This window comes from Aspergillus steynii (assembly GCF_002849105.1).
Source record: "Aspergillus steynii IBT 23096 chromosome Unknown P170scaffold_3, whole genome shotgun sequence".
Classification (NCBI taxonomy): domain Eukaryota; kingdom Fungi; phylum Ascomycota; class Eurotiomycetes; order Eurotiales; family Aspergillaceae; genus Aspergillus; species Aspergillus steynii.
Window position 1 is genome coordinate 1756534 of NW_020194400.1, and position 17418 is coordinate 1773951.

The 17418-nt window shown below is 49.9% G+C and overlaps 8 protein-coding genes across 8 annotated transcripts; 3 read left to right on the forward strand and 5 right to left on the reverse strand.

The window, feature by feature from the left end:
* Positions 1–322: 322 nt before the first annotated feature.
* P170DRAFT_435693 (MFS transporter) lies at positions 323–2668 on the reverse strand. The gene is made up of 2 exons (XM_024848999.1): positions 2236–2668; positions 323–2174 (listed from the first exon to the last, which is right to left on the reverse strand). The coding sequence occupies exons 1-2, from the start codon at positions 2372–2374 to the stop codon at positions 478–480; spliced, it is 1836 nt and encodes a 611-aa protein (XP_024705796.1). The 5' UTR covers positions 2375–2668; the 3' UTR covers positions 323–477.
* Positions 2669–3680: 1012 nt separating this feature from the next.
* Positions 3681–7056, forward strand: P170DRAFT_474044 (mediator of RNA polymerase II transcription subunit 14; the record flags this gene model as incomplete). Its single annotated transcript, XM_024853101.1, has 2 exons — positions 3681–4361; positions 4423–7056. The coding sequence occupies 2 exons, from the start codon at positions 3681–3683 to the stop codon at positions 7054–7056; spliced, it is 3315 nt and encodes a 1104-aa protein (XP_024705797.1).
* A 347-nt stretch (positions 7057–7403) lies between these two features.
* Positions 7404–9761, reverse strand: P170DRAFT_463685 (DNA polymerase epsilon noncatalytic subunit). Its single transcript, XM_024852182.1, has one exon. The coding sequence runs from the start codon at positions 9695–9697 to the stop codon at positions 7493–7495; it is 2205 nt and encodes a 734-aa protein (XP_024705798.1). The 5' UTR covers positions 9698–9761; the 3' UTR covers positions 7404–7492.
* Positions 9762–9867: 106 nt separating this feature from the next.
* Positions 9868–11739, forward strand: P170DRAFT_405634 (uncharacterized protein). Its single transcript, XM_024846591.1, has 2 exons — positions 9868–11025; positions 11099–11739. The coding sequence occupies exons 1-2, from the start codon at positions 9952–9954 to the stop codon at positions 11384–11386; spliced, it is 1362 nt and encodes a 453-aa protein (XP_024705799.1). The 5' UTR covers positions 9868–9951; the 3' UTR covers positions 11387–11739.
* Positions 11740–11917: 178 nt separating this feature from the next.
* P170DRAFT_322545 (yippee/mis18 family protein) lies at positions 11918–12424 on the reverse strand (the record flags this gene model as incomplete). The annotated part of the gene is made up of 1 exon (XM_024843324.1): positions 11918–12424. A coding segment is annotated over one exon (507 nt), but the record flags the coding sequence as incomplete, so codon positions are not given.
* Positions 12425–12768: 344 nt separating this feature from the next.
* P170DRAFT_355770 (ornithine decarboxylase antizyme) lies at positions 12769–13737 on the reverse strand (the record flags this gene model as incomplete). Its single annotated transcript, XM_024844109.1, has 3 exons — positions 12769–12985; positions 13073–13489; positions 13577–13737. 3 exons carry the CDS (start codon positions 13735–13737, stop codon positions 12769–12771), a joined length of 795 nt encoding a protein of 264 aa, XP_024705801.1.
* Positions 13738–13999: 262 nt separating this feature from the next.
* Positions 14000–14538, forward strand: P170DRAFT_146077 (uncharacterized protein). Its single transcript, XM_024842498.1, has 2 exons — positions 14000–14201; positions 14266–14538. Exons 1-2 carry the CDS (start codon positions 14036–14038, stop codon positions 14385–14387), a joined length of 288 nt encoding a protein of 95 aa, XP_024705802.1. The 5' UTR covers positions 14000–14035; the 3' UTR covers positions 14388–14538.
* On the reverse strand, positions 14475–16654 carry P170DRAFT_353463 (cleavage polyadenylation factor subunit MPE1; the record flags this gene model as incomplete). Its single annotated transcript, XM_024843981.1, has 4 exons — positions 14475–15787; positions 15838–15938; positions 16006–16306; positions 16483–16654. The coding sequence occupies 4 exons, from the start codon at positions 16652–16654 to the stop codon at positions 14475–14477; spliced, it is 1887 nt and encodes a 628-aa protein (XP_024705803.1).
* Positions 16655–17418: the final 764 nt, after the last annotated feature.

A 17418-nucleotide genomic window follows, 5' to 3' on the forward strand; every position in this document is an offset into this window, starting at 1 on the left:
GTAGTGCATACATGCGTAGTACGTACACATCCTTATGCCTCTTAGACACCTTACCTTACCTACCTGCTAGCTAAGTACTACCTTGTATAGTATGAGTACAGCCCACTCTACCTTGGTGCAGAGCTAACGCAAGGGATTAGGCAAATGATACCCTTGCCTCCCAAAGACGTACACTATTATCCACCATCTCAGATATCATGAGGATATCAGATTTTCCTTCAAACCACCGCCACTAACCTTTCTTGCTGGAGCTCGCCCTACGACGGAGGCCCAAACAGCAGACTTCAGATTTCGAACACCTTCCTCTATTCAGTGCGTAGGTAGCAGTTCGACTAGCAAGAAACAGCATACATGCAGAGGGACTCATGATAGGCAACGTGTCCTGATGGCTATTCACTACAGAGGTTTCTACCAAGGGACAGTCACGGTGAACAGACTATGGATGATGATCATGTGGACATGTTTCCCCCGTTTCCATTACTCGGCGTGTGTCATAGCCTCTCCATTATCTGATTGACCTTGTGGGATTGTGCCATAGCAAGGTGTGTCCGGTGTGGAGTGGCCCTCTAGTTCCGCAGAAAGTGCATAGGCATCTCGTTTACCTCGATCGACGTCAACTAGGAGCATTAACGGCAGTGGGAGCAAAATCAAGATTGCAAGGAAGACGAATGCAGGCCGGATCTCACCGTACCGGTCGGTGATGATTCCCACGATAGCGGGCCCAAAAATACTAGAGCCCTTGTCGGTGATAGCATAAAGAGCAAAGAATGCTGTCTCGTAGCCAGGGGGGATGAGCTCTCCAAAGAAACTTCGACAATATGACGACAAGCCACCCATAACAAGGCCATAAACTACACCGAGGGGAAACATCTCCCAGGGTTGCTGGAGGCCAAGATAACCCAAGTTTTTGATTGCCGGGATAAATCCCAAAAGACCATAGAGCGGCACAACTTCAAACAAGATTATACATGCAATTATGGTTTGAGAAGCACGCAGGCCAAACAGACGTGATATATAGCCCCAGGAGAAAGCACCAAACACCCCTGCAACCATTGTCACAACATTAATCATGCCCAGTGCTGCAGGCTGCATGTCAAGCTGGGTTTTGGCAAAAAGGACAGCAGTTCCACTAACTGTAGCAATTCCATCGCTCAGTAGGAACCAAGCTGCTAGGAACAACAGTATGTCTTTCAGATGTCGAGTTCGCATAGCAGTGCGACCAAGGGACTTCCAGGCAAAGGCCACGTAGCCAATCCAAGAGCGATGGTGCTTCCCTTCGTCATGAGGAAGAGGTGGTCCTGGGCGCGGACGAAGCCAAAGTCCGGCAGGAATGGTGAAAAGAAACCACCAAAGCCCAATGAGAAAGAGGACAAGACGCAGCGAAAAGGTGGTTTGCTTTGTGGCGACAACAACGAGGATGCAAATCAATTGTAATATCACAGAGCCAATATATCCGATCCCTATCCCATGTGAAGATATCTTGGTTGAGAGCTCTAGTGCCTGCGAGGTGTCTGCGGGTACTGGGTGGTGACCCTCCAAACTATTAGTGTCAACGCCAGGCTGACTAGGTTGGAGAAGGGGAGTGGTCGCGTCAGTGACATTCTGACAATCGCTATCCTGAAAAGGCCGATCTTCTCCGGGTGAGGCGTAAGAAGCCTCGGCCTCAGCAGTTCGAAGCACAGAAGAATGATGGCGAACTAGCAAGGGCAAAAAAGAATTCAAAAGAACGAATGATGCCCCAAAACAAGTGTTTGCCACTACTCCGAACAGACCCCCAAGAATGTAAAGCTCTGGCACAGTCCCGAGAAACAGCATTGTAGTCACAGAGCCAATAAGAGCAAACGTAACCAGAAGCGTTTTGCGATAGCTTCCATGGTCCGCAGCACCCGACATAGATATGATCAACATTGACTGCACGAAGACACTTAAAGAAAATGTGTACATAGCAAAGCTTGCCGTGTTGATCTCGACACCAAGAATTCTTACGATGCACTGACCAGCAATTGGGATTTTGCGGCTCTCGCTCGCATCAGTACTGAGAGTATAGCTCCACGGGTCAAGCAATGATGGCTGCTGAGGGACTTTCCAGTTCACGCTACATGGAGTCACTTTGTCGGATAGAAGGACACCGCGGTCACGAGCCATCTGCTCTAAAGTAATAGGAAGAAACGACCCTGTGGGACGAGCATTAGCTTTCAGCATGATTCATTGGTCCGTATGAAAGCCCTTTCATACCCATAGCGCACACCGCGAAAACCTCAGCTGCCCAGCTATAACTGAGCCACCCGGCAAGCTCTTTGTTACTCGTACGTCGTGTATCATCGCCGGGATATCGAGGGCGCAAGTTTATTTCGACGCTTTCATCTTCCCACATATTGAGAACCGCTCTAGTCAAGCTCCGCTTTCATATCAAAAAGGCCGCAACTCTGGGTCGTTGTGTCGAAATGCCGAAATATCCGTCTGATTCGTCCGCGGAGGGCTGTGGAGCAGAGGCCAGTCGAGTCGGTAGTTCGGTAGGATTCCTGGTATGAGGGAAAGGACAATCGACCAAGTCAGAAAATAATCTGCATTTGTCCGGAAGTGGGTTTTTGAAGGACAGAAAGTTATTTCACAGCCTGATATATATGTGTAGGGGAAAAGGCAGTGGCTGTCAATAAGAACGCAGAAGGTCGCACGGAGCTAGAAGTCGGGCCTTGTGACTCTGGAAAGCATGACAAACTACATGGCACGTTACACGCTAGTGCCTACCTTAGGTACCTAGGTAGTAATATACCGGGTATGCACCGGTAAGCAATGCTCTGTACTGTAAGGTAAGTTCTATCTCTGTGTCCTGTGTCGTACTGTGTCGTACTGTATCAATTACCGGGTACTGGGTTGTAAGCAGGCATCAGGGCACCAACCACCAGCCACTGAGGCTGACAGCCCGGGCTTGTGCATTTGCGTCGCATCCATCCGCGGGCTTCTTGAATCATTGTTAAATCCATTGTCCGATAAGCCTTCTTCAAACAACACACACGCTCTTTATAAATGCCTCTTCCCCCATGCTTCTGCAGAAAAGAAACTGAATCCTATCAATGTTTTGTTATATTCCAGCAAGCATCTTAATACTATTCAAGCCCCCCGCCTTTGTGTTCTTCATAGATATCCCCTTCCATACCTCCGGAGATCTTCTTGAAAGCGCAAAGCCTTGCCTACCCTGCATTTTCTAGGCTTAGGATCAAAGCCCTTTTTCAGTTGCAATCGCTTCATCTGCTCGGATATTCGTCTTAGTCTCAAGTCATTGTCGGTGCTAACCGTTATAACTAACTACCTCCGAAGAGCTTTTTTTTTTCCCGCCTTCCAATACCTTGTACTTCGTACCTGCGACAACACACCCACATACCTTTCAACAAGGGCACTGCGCTGTCGACATTGCGCTGTCTTCGAAAGAAATCTTAAACATACACCTCGACAGCTGCCTTGAGACCCGATTGCTCGCGCCCGTTGACGGACATATGGCACCACACTGAACCCCTCGGAGCCAAGAGTGTGCCGTCGGCTTTCTTTCTTGCCTCAGCGCCGGCTTGAGGGGGCTTGTACAAGCATTTTAGTTGTCGGATTATTCGGAACCGTCCAGGGTGTGAAAGGAGGGGGGTTTTGGGATAGCTGCGAGCGCGAGCCCAGATATGCCGGGCGTCATCATGGACAATGCTAGTATCGTTAGAGCTGAGCAGGGAACAGATGCCAGGAATGGCATGTCCACTTCTCCTGGTGGTACCAACCAAGGAGCAATGCCTGCTGGTCTAAATAAGAGTCCTGCCTATACGAACGGGGTGTCTCAGGGAGCAGGCCATGGAAACCGGGAACACAAGGCACCTTCGACCAAATTTGCGTTGAGGGTGAATGGCAGGGTTCCAGACCTGCCGCATATAACTCAGGGCTTTTTCCCATTCTCGACTTTGGTCAACAGATCTGTGCAGCAGTGCTGGAACGATCTGTCTGACTTGATAACGGAATTGGCAGAGATCCAGATTCCGTCTCACGATGGCAACACGCTCGCGATACCCGCCAATGGAAAACTATCGGGAAACCAGTCTTCCGAAAATATACAGAAGAAAGTTCGAGTTCTAGAATTCGCTCATGCCAAACGAGCTGAATTTATAAAACTCCTCGTTCTCTCACAGTGGAGCCGACAGGCGGCTGATGTCAGTAAGCTAATTGACTTACAAAACTTCATTCGCTCTCGTCACCAATCCTATGTATCTGCTTTGCAGTGGATCGGGGATTTGAAGCGGAATCTCGTCCAGGCTCAGGTGGCAAATCCGGATCTAAAAACGGCATTGGAAGTCTTGTCAAAGGCCAAAATCATGTCAATGCCAGATGTGTGTTTCATTCCCATCCCTACTACTGAGCTCAAGTTGATCCTAACTCACGATCATGTAGCCTGGCTACAAACCCCCAAGACCTTTGACGGCCAAGTGCACCCTCAAAAAACTAAGAAAAATCGACAGAATCCTTAGCGCGCGACTATCATTATGTGACATCGTTCCCCGACCCCTTCAAACTTTTCATATCCATGATGGCCGTGTCACATTCATTGTACTTGGCGAGTTTGAGCTCGATCTTTCGATAGGGGAAGCGGATGAATCCTCTCAGTTCTATTTTGTTGACATTCGCTTCCTTTTCCACCCGTCAGCATCGGTTCCACAAGGCCGGATGTTCAACGACCTCGAAAGCAAAATCAATGACACCCTTAGGAATGGTGGCTTGACTGGGTGCTTTGATCTTCTTCATAGTCTGGTACTGACTAATAAGATCAACATCCTGTTTAAGCAAGCCCTTGAATTGGCAAGAGGCCTCTGGTCAAATGTTTTGCGCATTGAATTGTTGCACAGAACGCTGGTTGTGCACTACTGGGCTCTCAAGTCTGGTACAAAGAGCTGGCTTGAGATAGGGGTAAAGAGGGGTCACCGGCGAAGTCTAGGCCACAGCCACGGTATTCCATATTTGGGACTGCGTTGGTTACGAGATGGACAAGAGATCGACAGTGCTGATGTTGAGTTTGACACCGTCAACCTTTCCATGGAAAGCGCCCTCCGAAGCGTTATTGCACTGCATACGTCTCATATTCTGTTTTCTGCGCATAACATACTGAGCCAGAGCTTTCTTTTCGCAGCTGGGATGCTCAATTTGCAAACTCAGCTGACTGGAATCGAGCCCGGGGATTGTCAACTCGATGTTCAGCTCACCTCCTCAAGGTATCTCCGGGTTTCTATTGAACCTATGTCAGGGGCGATAGTTCTATCGGCTCGGCCTAGTGCTCTTGAACGACCGGAAGGCGAGAGAAGCCCCGAAAGAACGACGGCCGATGATATTGTTTCCCGTGTCTCTCGGCTGCGTTGTATTGCGGCTATTGAAGAGATCGAAACCCATGTCAGACTGCTTGGCTTCGAGCCCGTCAATCCAAGAGGGCTTAAAATTGATGTCCGAAGAGTGTTTCCGGTCAACGTTATACGGTTTTCATTCTTCTGGCACCCATTTTGGGAGCGCAACTGGATTGTGGCAGCTACAAGTAGCATGGATGGCGATAACTGGTGGGTAATTCAACTTTTGCCACCGACGTCGACAGAGGGACCTCCAACACACGACATCGGAACGCTGGATCAGTCTATGCCTCGCACGGCCCAGATTATCAGCAGAACCCTGTTTCCTTTGCAAGAGCAGATCAGCTACGCGTCCTTTGCCGATATAGGGCACTGTCTTTCCGGTATCTTGGCTATTTATGCCAATGCGCGCTATATGGCAGGCTTGCAGTCTTTCTCTTTCCGTCCACCTTTGCATAAGTTGGCCTTGGGATCGGGTTTTCAAGTCCCAGACGTTTACATTCGGTATAACCCAGCAAGCCTCCCATCGTCATTCCAGCTAGCGTTACCTGGTGGGTCAAAGACAAAGGGCTTGATTAAGGATACGATCCGCCTTGCTTTCCATGGGGTTGAACCCCGTAGCAAAGTCGCCATAATGGTGGCCTACGGCAGTTTACTTATTCCTGCAAAGGCTTTTAGTTCGTTGAGCACGAAGTGGGATCGCTCATTAGTCTTCTTGCGACGAGGCCGTGGCTTTGCTATTCGTCTTCTTGCTCCACCTGGCCGTCCGGTGATTATTAGCCTGATGGAAAATTTGCAGCGACTTGAATGTGTTTTGTCGATCTTCGAGACTCTTCAACGCAGAAGGATGGCTCCACAGTCTTTGTCTTTGTCACGGATTGCTTTCGCATATGGCCCCGAAAGGAGTCTATCCTCTCACATTGATATTCAAACGCTCTCTCGCACAAATGCAGATCCCGCCGATGTTTCATCTCAAACACATCCCATGTTCTATTTGCACCTGAGTATAAATTTTGGTTGTGCAAATCCTCATCGCCGCATCCAGGGACCCTTAACATCCATTCTGAATAATTCCTCTGCCGACACCAGCATCGACACTGTCACGGAACTTCTTTCGCTTACACTGCCCCTCATGCAAGCTTTCGACCTGACCACGACCAACCGATTTCACCAAGAGCACCTGAAGATGCAGGTGATTGTCCGCAATGCAAGCACTTTCATTATTCACTATCCAAACCAGAATGTGCGCTTTCAATTAAAATCCGGCGGTCACAAAACCCAAATGGTCTGGATCCTCCGTGACGTGAATAGTCCGCAGGACCCCTCTGCTAATAAACCGCTCGAGTCTGATTTTAAAACTAGACTATTCAACTCCAAGGGGGACGGGTGGAAAGGACTCGGGAGTGGGGTCGTCGCTGAGGCTGAAAAGGTTGGGAACTTCATATTAGAGCTTGACAGATGGCTTACCAGCGGTCGAAACAATTTGGCAACAAAATATGATCTCGAAGCAAAAGCAGCTGGCTCAGGCGATTCGATACAGCCCCGAGCCAGTGAGCAGGCTGGCTCTGAAAACACAGGAAATGGGCCTGCGATGCCGGCTGTACCGGTCACCAGAATGAGCAACAAGAATGTACCCCCCGAGACCGATGCTGCCTCCGGGTCATCTAATGCAGATATAATCATGATTGATTGAGGAATGAATGAATGTGTTCGCCTCTGTCTCAAAACCGCTTTTTGGTCGTACATCATGCAACTTGATGGGTGGGCAGATGTATCTTTAAGTATTTGTCAAATAGTGTCTCTTTCCCCTTAATACCACAGATATGATGGCTTGGTTGTGTGCTGCACGTTGCATCAGTAGCTGGTTGGAGCCCATTTGTCCTTATTTCACCTCCACGTAAACTGTCGCCTCTTTTACCCCATGTAAACAAAGATGGAGGAGTAGTGGAGAGGAACACATGGATTAAATTCGACAACTAGACTATTAAATCAGATGTTTGATTACGAGCATATTCCAATTATCCAAAATCAAAGTAGCTTCTCATGATCATAGGTAACAATAGTCATTCATTAGATACGTAATCTGTGTTTACACATCAGGCCCGGTGGCAGACGCATGGAGAGGTGATCTAGTAGCGTTCTTCTCTTACTCTCCCTCGATTCTTCAGAGCATCATATTCGACCCATTGCATGTAAGGCAAATTGATCTCAGGAATCAACTTCCCAGGGTTCATCACATGACATCCTTCATATGTCATACAAAACGGTGCCGCCTCGGCGTCCGCTAGAATGAGCCCGGTTGGTAGTGGATACAATTGCAACGAGGATGCGTGATCCCAAAGCACGGGCCGCAGCGAAAGAGGGAAGGGTGAAAGAGTACCCTGATCTAGAATTGTTTTGACAAGTTTGCGGGCCATTCGAAGCGCCGAAGCCGGATGGGATTTGACATTTGCTGGACGGGTCTCCCCATTGCCTTCAGGCGCAGGATGTAATCTACTCTCCAAGTCCCCGTCCATTGCTGTACCGGAATGCTCTGCATTTTGCGACACGCCCAGCGAGCAACGTCTGAGCCTGCCGGAAACGTCGTCGCGAAATATGGCAATGTCATGAACCGGCCCGAAAAGAGTGAGACGGGATGGGTTCGAGGTCCAAATAGCCTCGCCGACAGGCTCAGCACCCTGGGAATGATCCGACTCGGCATTAGCCGTAGCGAAAGCACGCCTTATCCTCGAGGTGAAAAGCTCGGGGATTGCTTGTCGGGGAACGGGAGAAGCAGCGCCAGCCGAGAAGGCAGACGACCAAGGGTCATTGTCGCCTGGTACAAAAACGAACGTAGAGCGCTGTAATAATGAAGGGAAATCGGACAAAATCCCTGCGAGCGAATCGAAATACTCCTTATACTCAATGCTCCCAGCCTGACCGCCGCCACTGACCGTGGCTTGCCGGACGAAGTTCCCAATGAGAATGAAAACCATTGGGCGCTCACCAGGAGGGAGGTCGTTGTAAATCCCAAAAAGTCTTCGGAGCGCATCCGCAACCTTCATATTGTCTAGGTTCACCTCGGACATGACGGCCAACTTGAATCGATTCGGGGGTTCAAAGCCATCGCGCACATGCTCAAGACATCTAGCCTGAACCTGTCTCATGCGTGGGCCTCGGGCACGCTCACTCCCAAGACCTAGGAAGTCAACCCACCCAAGCCCTCCACTGGAGCTGACTTCGCCGCCACCTTCCCGGACACTGGTCCCAAAAGACGTATCCCGCCGCTCACAGGGCGGTCCGCAGATGGAAACACCAACAAACCTACCCCCGATGGTGCCGCCGATTCCGCTGTTTCCACCCAGTGTTGACCCTTTGATGTTCTCTTCCTCCTCGTAGATGCCATCTACGAGAACAATCATACCCGGAGCAAACCAAGCCCCATCCTCGGGTATTAGGTGTGCATGACTCAGTTCCACGGCAATACTGCCTGTGAGATCGCTGAGAGTGAGTTCACCCGTAGGCGATACAGAAAGTAACCCTAGCAGTAAATGGGAGGTGCCATTTCTGCCGAGCAGATTCGCAATAGGTGTGAGCCGATAGCATTGCTGTCGCGAAGAAGGCGCGGTTGGCAAGCCGAGAGACGTTTGGAATGATTCATTCCGAAGCAAACGCTGGTATATGATGTTGTAACGATCCCGAAACAGAGTAATGTTCCGTGCCGGTGATGGGAAGAGGCTCGGTTCCGACTTGACGATCTCGAAATATCTTTTGTCGGCATTGTAGGTCAAGCGTGGAATGTCGAATGCATCAACAATCCTAGTCCAATGTCGAGGATGAAGCAATAGCTCCATATCCTCATCCTCCTTTTCATCTTGTAATGCCGAGGGGGAGGGCATCGTCTTTCCATTTCGACCTGCTATCCCCGTCAGGCTGGTGTCGGCGGTGGGGACTCTACCTAGGACGACCCTGCCACCACTCATGTTCCCTTCCAGAGCCTGCAAGATAGCCTTCAAGGATGCCCCCTTTCCCTCTTCAACAATAACCCCACCCCCGGCCTTTTTCCAGCTTTTCGCGACCTCGTCGAGAACTCGCTCCGCAAGGCCTTCTTCGCGCCATCCCGAGCCACAGTTCTTACCCACGAAAGTGGCGAGAGTCTGAAGTGCAGCGGATGATATTGTCAGGTTATGTTTCCGGGTGAAGGTACGGAAAGCGACAGGTCGAAGAGTTGAGGACGGGAGTAGAATCGGAAGGATCGAAGTCCTGGTAGACAGCGGATTGGGCTTGTTCTTTCGAAAAGGATGCACCGGCGTCCCAAAGGCCGGTGACGACGAAGGGACAGGGTCTGAATCCATGTTCTGGGCCTGCTCCTTCCCAGGAGCAAATGAACGGAGTGGTAGAGTTAGGAGTCCAGGGCATTCATTAATTTAACTTGTTAGGTAAAGTTAAGAGCCAAGACGCGGAGCCACGCGACGCGACCCGCGACGGTTCCAGAACTTCCAGTCTTCTTTCCTTCCGCAAACCCCCAGCCTGTCCGTCCCTCCGTCTTCCTCCTCCACCTCCTCCCCCCCTTTGAATAGATCGAATCGCCCTTCCAATAGTTCCCACCATGGCCGAGGATGTTCAAAAGAACGCCAACCCGACTCAACCCGGTGCCCCGCCTGAAACCCCTCGTGCGCAGCTAGAGAGCCTGATTGAGCGAGCCGCTGCCAAAGATGCCCTGAAAGATTTCGATTCTGCGGCCGAGATTTATTCCGAGGCTACCGAGCTTCAAGCCAGGCTGAACGGGGAATTGTCACTGGACAACGCCGACCTCTTATTCGCCTACGGCAAAGCCCTCTACAATGTTGCCGTGAGCAAGAGCGACGTCCTTGGCTCCAAGGTGGCCGGTGAAACCAAGTCCCAGCCAAGCGCATCAGCCCAAGAGACAGCAACGATGAGTGGCGAGAACCCCATTGAAAGAGCAATCGCTAGTGGATTGGCGCCGAAGGGAGCGGTCGCAGACAATGCGCCCTCTGGATCGGCTGAGAACAAGCCGTTTTTCCAGTTCACCGGTGACGAAAACTTCGACGACTCGGATTCGGAAGAAGAAGACAATGGTCAAGAAGCCAATAACGCCGATGACGATGACGATTTTGCCAATGCTTTTGAAGTTCTTGATCTGGCCCGCATACTTTACCACAAGAAACTCACCTCGATCGATGACGAAAGCGGGAAAGGAAAGTCGACCGACCTATCGCCAACCCTCCGCCACCTGAAGGAGAGGCTTGCCGATACGTATGATTTACAGGCGGAAATTTCCTTGGAAGCCGAACGATTCATGGATGCAGTTGCCGACCTGAAAACTGCCCTTGGTCTGCGCCAGGCTTTATTCTCAATAGAAGACCCCTCTATTGCCGAATGCCACTACAAACTCTCACTTGCCTTGGAGTTTGCATCGGTCCAAAAGGGAAACGATGATCTCGAAGGCGAGGAGAATCAGGATCAGCGTGGCCAGATTGATGAGGAAATGAGGAAGGACGCAGCATTCCAGATGGAAAAGGCTATTGAAAGCTGCCGTGTTAGAATGGCTCAGGAGCAGGCCAAACTTGATTGCGAAAGCTCTCGAGATGAAGACAAAACCACGGCTATGAAAAGAAAAATAGCCAATGTGAAAGAAATCATAGCTGATATGGAGCAAAGAGTAAGTTTTATTTCATGTCCCCCTTATCTCGAGGTCTTTCCTGCTATCGAATAGAAGTCTTACTGTCTTGCAGCTCGTCGATATTCGCAGCCGACCAGTCTCATTTGAAGACGATGAGAAAGGTGAAGCGGTCCTCAAGGGCCTTCTAGGCCAAATGATGGGGCAATCTCCTTCCGAGAAACAGGCAAAACTGGATACCGTTACAAAAAATGCCAACGACCTGTCTGCCTTTGTCAAGCGGAAGCCAGCCGATGGCCAGGCATCTCATCGAAATGACTTGCCACACAAGCGTCTGGCTCATGAAGGGAGCCCTGAAGGCAATGCAAAAAGGACACGAAAGGGTAGCAATACAGTTGATTGATCGGGGCTCCTGGAACACCATGGTCATTGTGTATCTGTGATCATGTTCCGTTCCAATCCATGGTCAGTTACGTTTCGTGGGTTTGCTTAATCCGATTCTCTCCCAATTAATCCTGCCCCTGGTTCACCCGCAAACAATAGTTGACCTATGCAGAACACATACATACGGGCACAATGAATGATATTGGCTTGCACTGTCATGGCAGGATGAAAGGTTCAAACAACGATACCCCCAGCATTCTTGTACCGTTAAAGATTTGATTCTTTGGCATTCATCCTAGTCATTATCACTACCATTACTATTAACCATGATACCCCGAAGTTGGGACAATCAGCAAATTAGTATATATACCGAGAACCATGAGCTCGTTGGCATGAACAAGTAGAGCCGATTATGACGGCTTAGGTGTAGCGCTGGCCAGATAGGGATCTAAGGGGAGCTGAGACCAAAAACCGACGGCCGATCGAGTTTGCGGCTTCTCCGGCATACAGCCAAACCAGGGCTCCAGATTCCCGCAAACAAATCCTCGCATTCGTCTTCATCTTGGCTGTCGAATTCCACGGGAACTTCTGACGCTTTCGGTTCTATATCCGCGGCTCCCGGTGATTTGGGGAGTGCCGGCGAGTCAACATAAGTTGCAGACTCCCAAGATGACGCTGTCATGATCCTCCTAGTTTCCAGAATGAACTTGCCGACTTTGTAACGCTGTGATTCCTCTTCGGCTGCAACATATTTCCAACCAAGAACGCTTCCACAGAAGGCACAAGTAATATCGCTGACCGTGTGGGACCCGGTGACAAGCTGGCGCGGCACAGGCTTTTGAATGATGGTATTCGGAAGCGAAACTGTCGGCGATGATGTTGCGTTCACCGAAACGGCGCAGGCCTCTGGTTCGGCAGACACCAGATATGCGCGTCCATGACGGCCAGTGAAACCCTTACTGATGATCTGGGAGGTCAAGCACAGGTCCGTTGCGCAGCGGGAGCAGCGAATATAAGAAACATGGCCTTTCAAGTATTTGGCGTCGGCTCTGCCGTTATCCATTGAGGATCTGGAGTCTATCTTCACCGACGACCAGCCCACGCCGTGCTCCCTGCGGCGGAAAGGTGGGAGCAGGAACTTGGGGAACATAGGAACACCTGGTATTGAAGATGCCTACTCGGGCAAGTACGGAATGGGTCACAAAAAGATTACGGAGAAATCCGTAGGAGGACTTGGAAGGATGGGGAACGTGCAAAGCTTCCTGGCTACGTGTGTCACGCTGAGGTCATGCACCGCCGGGGTGGGTCTTGGCACCACCCGGCTATTCTTAGCTTAGTAGCTACTACGTGGGATGATGGAGAAGGAGGGGGGGAAATCAAATCAAATCGAATCAAATCAAATCAAACTTCGGCGCTCAAGAATAGCCATCGGGTACTCAGGCAAGGTTCAGATATATGTTCGTCACACCAGGGCTGCAATGTCGACAGGGCAAACCCGCACCATCCTAAGTTCCTGATGACCGCGAGCTCGGTTGCATCTTGGGAGCGAGGAACGCATGCCACAATCTGTGAACAAGCAAAGCTAGAAATATTGGCCAGCTCGAAAAGAGCTATGAGACTGTTGGCTGTGAGCATCTGGGTCGAGTATGTATGTAGAATAGAAAGAGCGCGTCAGGCACACATAACAGTCCTTTCATCCACGTACCCTGTTTTGAGACCTTGTCCTAGTTCATCGTGCCCGAAGAATACGAAGAGTGTTCGCTCGTCATCATTCATATCGGTGACAAATCCTCGGTATACGCAATCACTTGTGTAATCCAGTACTTCGAACCAGGTTTGAATTTGTCTATGCTCGCGCCCCGAGTAATCGTTTGAACTGGTCGGGTGCGCACCCACCCCCAGCGACTCCTGTCTCGAAATTCTCCCCTCACCAAGGAAAATAGCAGACAGTTTGTCGCAAAAGAGCCTCTCACACTCTTCCGGGATGGTTTGCGCGGCCTCCCCTCTATGTTCCGGTGAATTAGCAACCGGAAAGCCACGCCCAGTCTCGGGGTTGAGACAGGGCTCCGGGGGAGGGCTTTGGATAGGAGTTTTCGACCCTGAGGGAACCTCAGGGATGCCACTGTGCTCCTAATTGATGGGGGACCATGCAACATCAGCATGCCGTCGATAGCATCTACATAGATTATAGGGTTCAATGACGTGCTACTTACCAGCCCCCAACGTAGTGCAGTAGTGAAACCCATCAACCACCGGAGTCGTTGTGTTGACACTGTAGCAGCTTGCGAGTATGGTGGATTGAGGATTCATATTGGAAGACCGTTGTAACTGATTAGAGATACTACTGTGGTTATTCAAAAGCTTGGCCATTATGAGGGCTGCCTTAGGCTGATGATTGATGGGTAAAATTTCGCGAGACTGGTTTAAGTCGGGTGGTTGAATAAGTCAGAAAGGCAACTGCGATCTAGACTAGTCCAACAACTGATCGATGAGGTAAAAGAGATGACCTGCAGAGTTCGAGGGAAAGGCGTTGTTATGGTTACTGTCGGGTTTTATGAATGGCGTTTTGGGTGAACTTGCTTTAGATCATAAGAGGTAGGAGTCAGCAAGTCGGAAGTTCGGGGGTCGAGGATCCGCCACAACATGATATATCACCTGACTATCATCAATGTTCCAGGCACAATACATCCTAAGAAAGGCACTCTTGACTAATTACAAATGCATGAAAATTAACCAGTTAACTAATCAGTTAGTTGGTGATGGCCCTCTTTTTTGTTATGATTTTCTTCTATTGTTTCTTTCTTTCTTTCTTTCTTGCTTTTTTTTTTTTAATGGTTTGTTCACCCTACCCACCTTCCCAATTAACTATAAAAGCAATGACAATGACAACAACCGTAGCTAGAAGAAGACCCAACGCAGATACTTTCCCAATGTGGTGTCGGGTGACCCGGCAGTATTCTTGTCAAGACATGCATGCAAGAGTCGAAATGTTACAGGAAGATAAGTTGTACAGAAGATAAAACATACACCACCATCGCACGGCGCAAACCAAGAGTGCCCGAGAGGCACCTACCCATTTGTAAGAATTGCCACGGAATTCTGTCAGTTCAAAGCTCTCGATAATCACTGGGTCTTATCCTCCGGTGTCTTGCCTGGTGTCTCTGAGGATTGACAGGTTGGCGAAAGTAAGCCGTATCCTCTTCCCTCGCATACGGGGTGCTGAACGTGGTTCGCTGCTGGTTCGAGAAATGACCCATGCCCGGTCCCTGGGAAAACCCAGGGTTATGTGCCATCATTGTAGACATGGGGAACATATTACTAGGCGTATCTCCAACATCATTATACATACCAGCCGCACCGTATCCACCGTGCATTGCGCCACTTACAGCGTCACCGTAAGGCCCACCTTGAAGGGAATTGAAGCCTAGTGTGTTCATGGGGTTCCAGGCTTGATCCATGGCATTCGGGAAGTTGGCGGTCGGATTTAAACCCATTGGGTTGTTTATAAACCCCATTCCATCCTCAACGTACCCAGGGTCAGGAAACGACATCGCGGGAATACCGGGAGCCTGCATGAAACCGAGGCCGGGGAAAGACATCTGCTGGCCGAAAGGTAGAGCCGAAGAAGAACCATTGAGATTTTGGTTCTGCGAAGTGCGCATCTCGCCGGTCGCTTGAATGTTGTCGGTTTTGAGTTTCTTTGACGAAGTGTTCGCATTGGGTTCTTCGGCAGCCGTACCGGAATGCTCAGCTTCGGCATGTCTCTTTTTCGAGTCTACCTGTGCCCCTTGGCTAGGTAGAGTCGGGGCAGGTATCGTGACTGCGGCATCGCCTGGAGCAGAACTCATATTTGTTGGTAGGCCCTCGTGAGAAATTTGCTTTTCCTTTTCCTTTTTGGACTCTGCCTTTTCGGTCTCATAGGCCTTTATCTTGGCAACGGCCTGGTCGTCCGCGGAGAGATTATCGAGTAAGACTCCCTCCGTGGAACATCCAGGACAGACGAAATCGCTCTCTATTAAGGCATTCGTAATGCAATCATTGCAGTAGGTTCTTTGGCAGCATGGAGTTTTCGTGGGCTCTAAGAGCATCCGTTTGTCAATGGGGCATTCCAACCCTCGAGCTTGCAGCTCTTTGCTGTATTCTGCTGCTGCTGCCTCGGCGGCGGCGGCGGCGGACGCTTTGGCCTTCTCTTGGTAGAGCTCCCACGCTGCCTTGTCTGGCTTTGCGATGACAAAGTCTCCGTCAGCGTTGACCATCACACCAGTATTTCTCATGTCTTCACTAGACCCATCCATGGCGATTGTCTCCGGCTTCTCGACCTTGGTCTGGAGAGAGCGAGGGATACCAGTGGATCTCTTGACCCTGTACTTCCCATCAAATTTCGGGTCATTATTTGTTGGACACGCTTGGATCCAGTGTCCTGTAAATGAATTAGCCTGTGGTCGAAACACGACGCACGAGGAGACACACCTTTTTCTCGACATCGGTAGCAAAGATAGCCGGGTGGCGGTGGATGATCAGGGACATTGATTGGTTTACCTCTGCCCCGACCAAAAGGGACAGGCGTGACACTGGAAGAAAGAAAAAAAAAAAAACCGTGAGTTCTCTAGACCTTACGCCGCCAGAATACACACTTACTTCGCCATCTCCTGTTGCTGCTCCCTCCACTGGTTAGCTTGCAGGTTGAATAGCGCATTGATCTTCTCCTCCTCGGTTTGAGCATTATTGAGTTCCTGAACACCATTGCTGACTGTATTGCTAGGACCAGAGGCTGTTCGGGTCGACGAAGGCTGGTCATGACGAGGGGCGTTCCTAGCATTCACGGGCATTTTCCCCGACACATAGCGGGCAGCACCACCTTTCCCAGGTCGGGAGGCAGGCAACCTTCGGGCGATGACAGCAGTGGAACGGGGTATGATGGTAGTATCATCATCGTATTCTAGGACAAGGAATATTGGTTAGCTTGCATGGTTCGTTCCATTTGTTCCCTTCCCCCTACTCTTTTCGATGGCCTGGTTACTGGTCCACGAGCTCGCAGGCTTTATGGATACATTTTTTGCACGGGCCTGACAGGATGAAACAAAGCGGGAGAATCGCTCAATTCACAGGACTCACCTTCCCCAGTATCCTCGTTATATATCGACAACTCGAAGTCAGTTCCATCGCCGAGCCTACTCTGATTGATGATCTCGCGTTTCAATTCAAAGACAGAGATACCGGTGCCATCAAAGGTTACCCTGGAGGGTTCTTTCTGAGACTTGAACTTGAAGTGAACAGAGGATGACATTGTATTCAATTGCACGGCCAACGAAAATGTTTGCGAATGTAATTAGATCAAGATTTAAGGGGCACCGCTTTGACAATGGAGAAGGATACAAGCGACAGTATAGGAAATGGAAATAACAATTGATACTTAAGAAGCTGGCAAAGCGCCGATGACAAGTTTAATGACTCGAAAACCTTCCTTTATAAATTCTTGAGGATCGACAGTCCAATATCTATCGACGATATTGCTCGAACTCGTGAATTCATAAGACTCTTCTTGATGATTGCTGAATGGCAGGTGCGCCCTTCGCTGCATACAAACAAGGCCGAGTCTGATGATTACAAAAACGGGAAAACCGGTGGCTTTGCAGTAGATAAGTCAAAAGGAAGTCTCAAAGGTCTTGCCACTCCACCAAGTAGAATCGAGATCCTGATCCTTGCGTTGAGAACATGTGCTGACGAAAACCAGCTCCCTATGCACTTTAACGGAAGAACCCCATGCACATCAATGCTCCAGGATAGTTGGATCCAGGGAAGGCTAGGTGAAAGAATATGCGGGCCCCGTTGATGATAGGAAGATGATCAGCTGTAGGTGTTATTATGAATGGGTGTTTGAAGCCAAAGACCGTGTCTCAAACTATGAGTAAGACTGGGAGTATGGAGGACGCTGGAGTGAATGTTGATCGTATTGGTTGGCGTTTTCAACGATGTAAATGAGGTGGTGTGTGGGTGAACGAGGTTGGTGATGGGGCTCGGGGATGCTGGGCTGAGATCGCACAGTTGTGG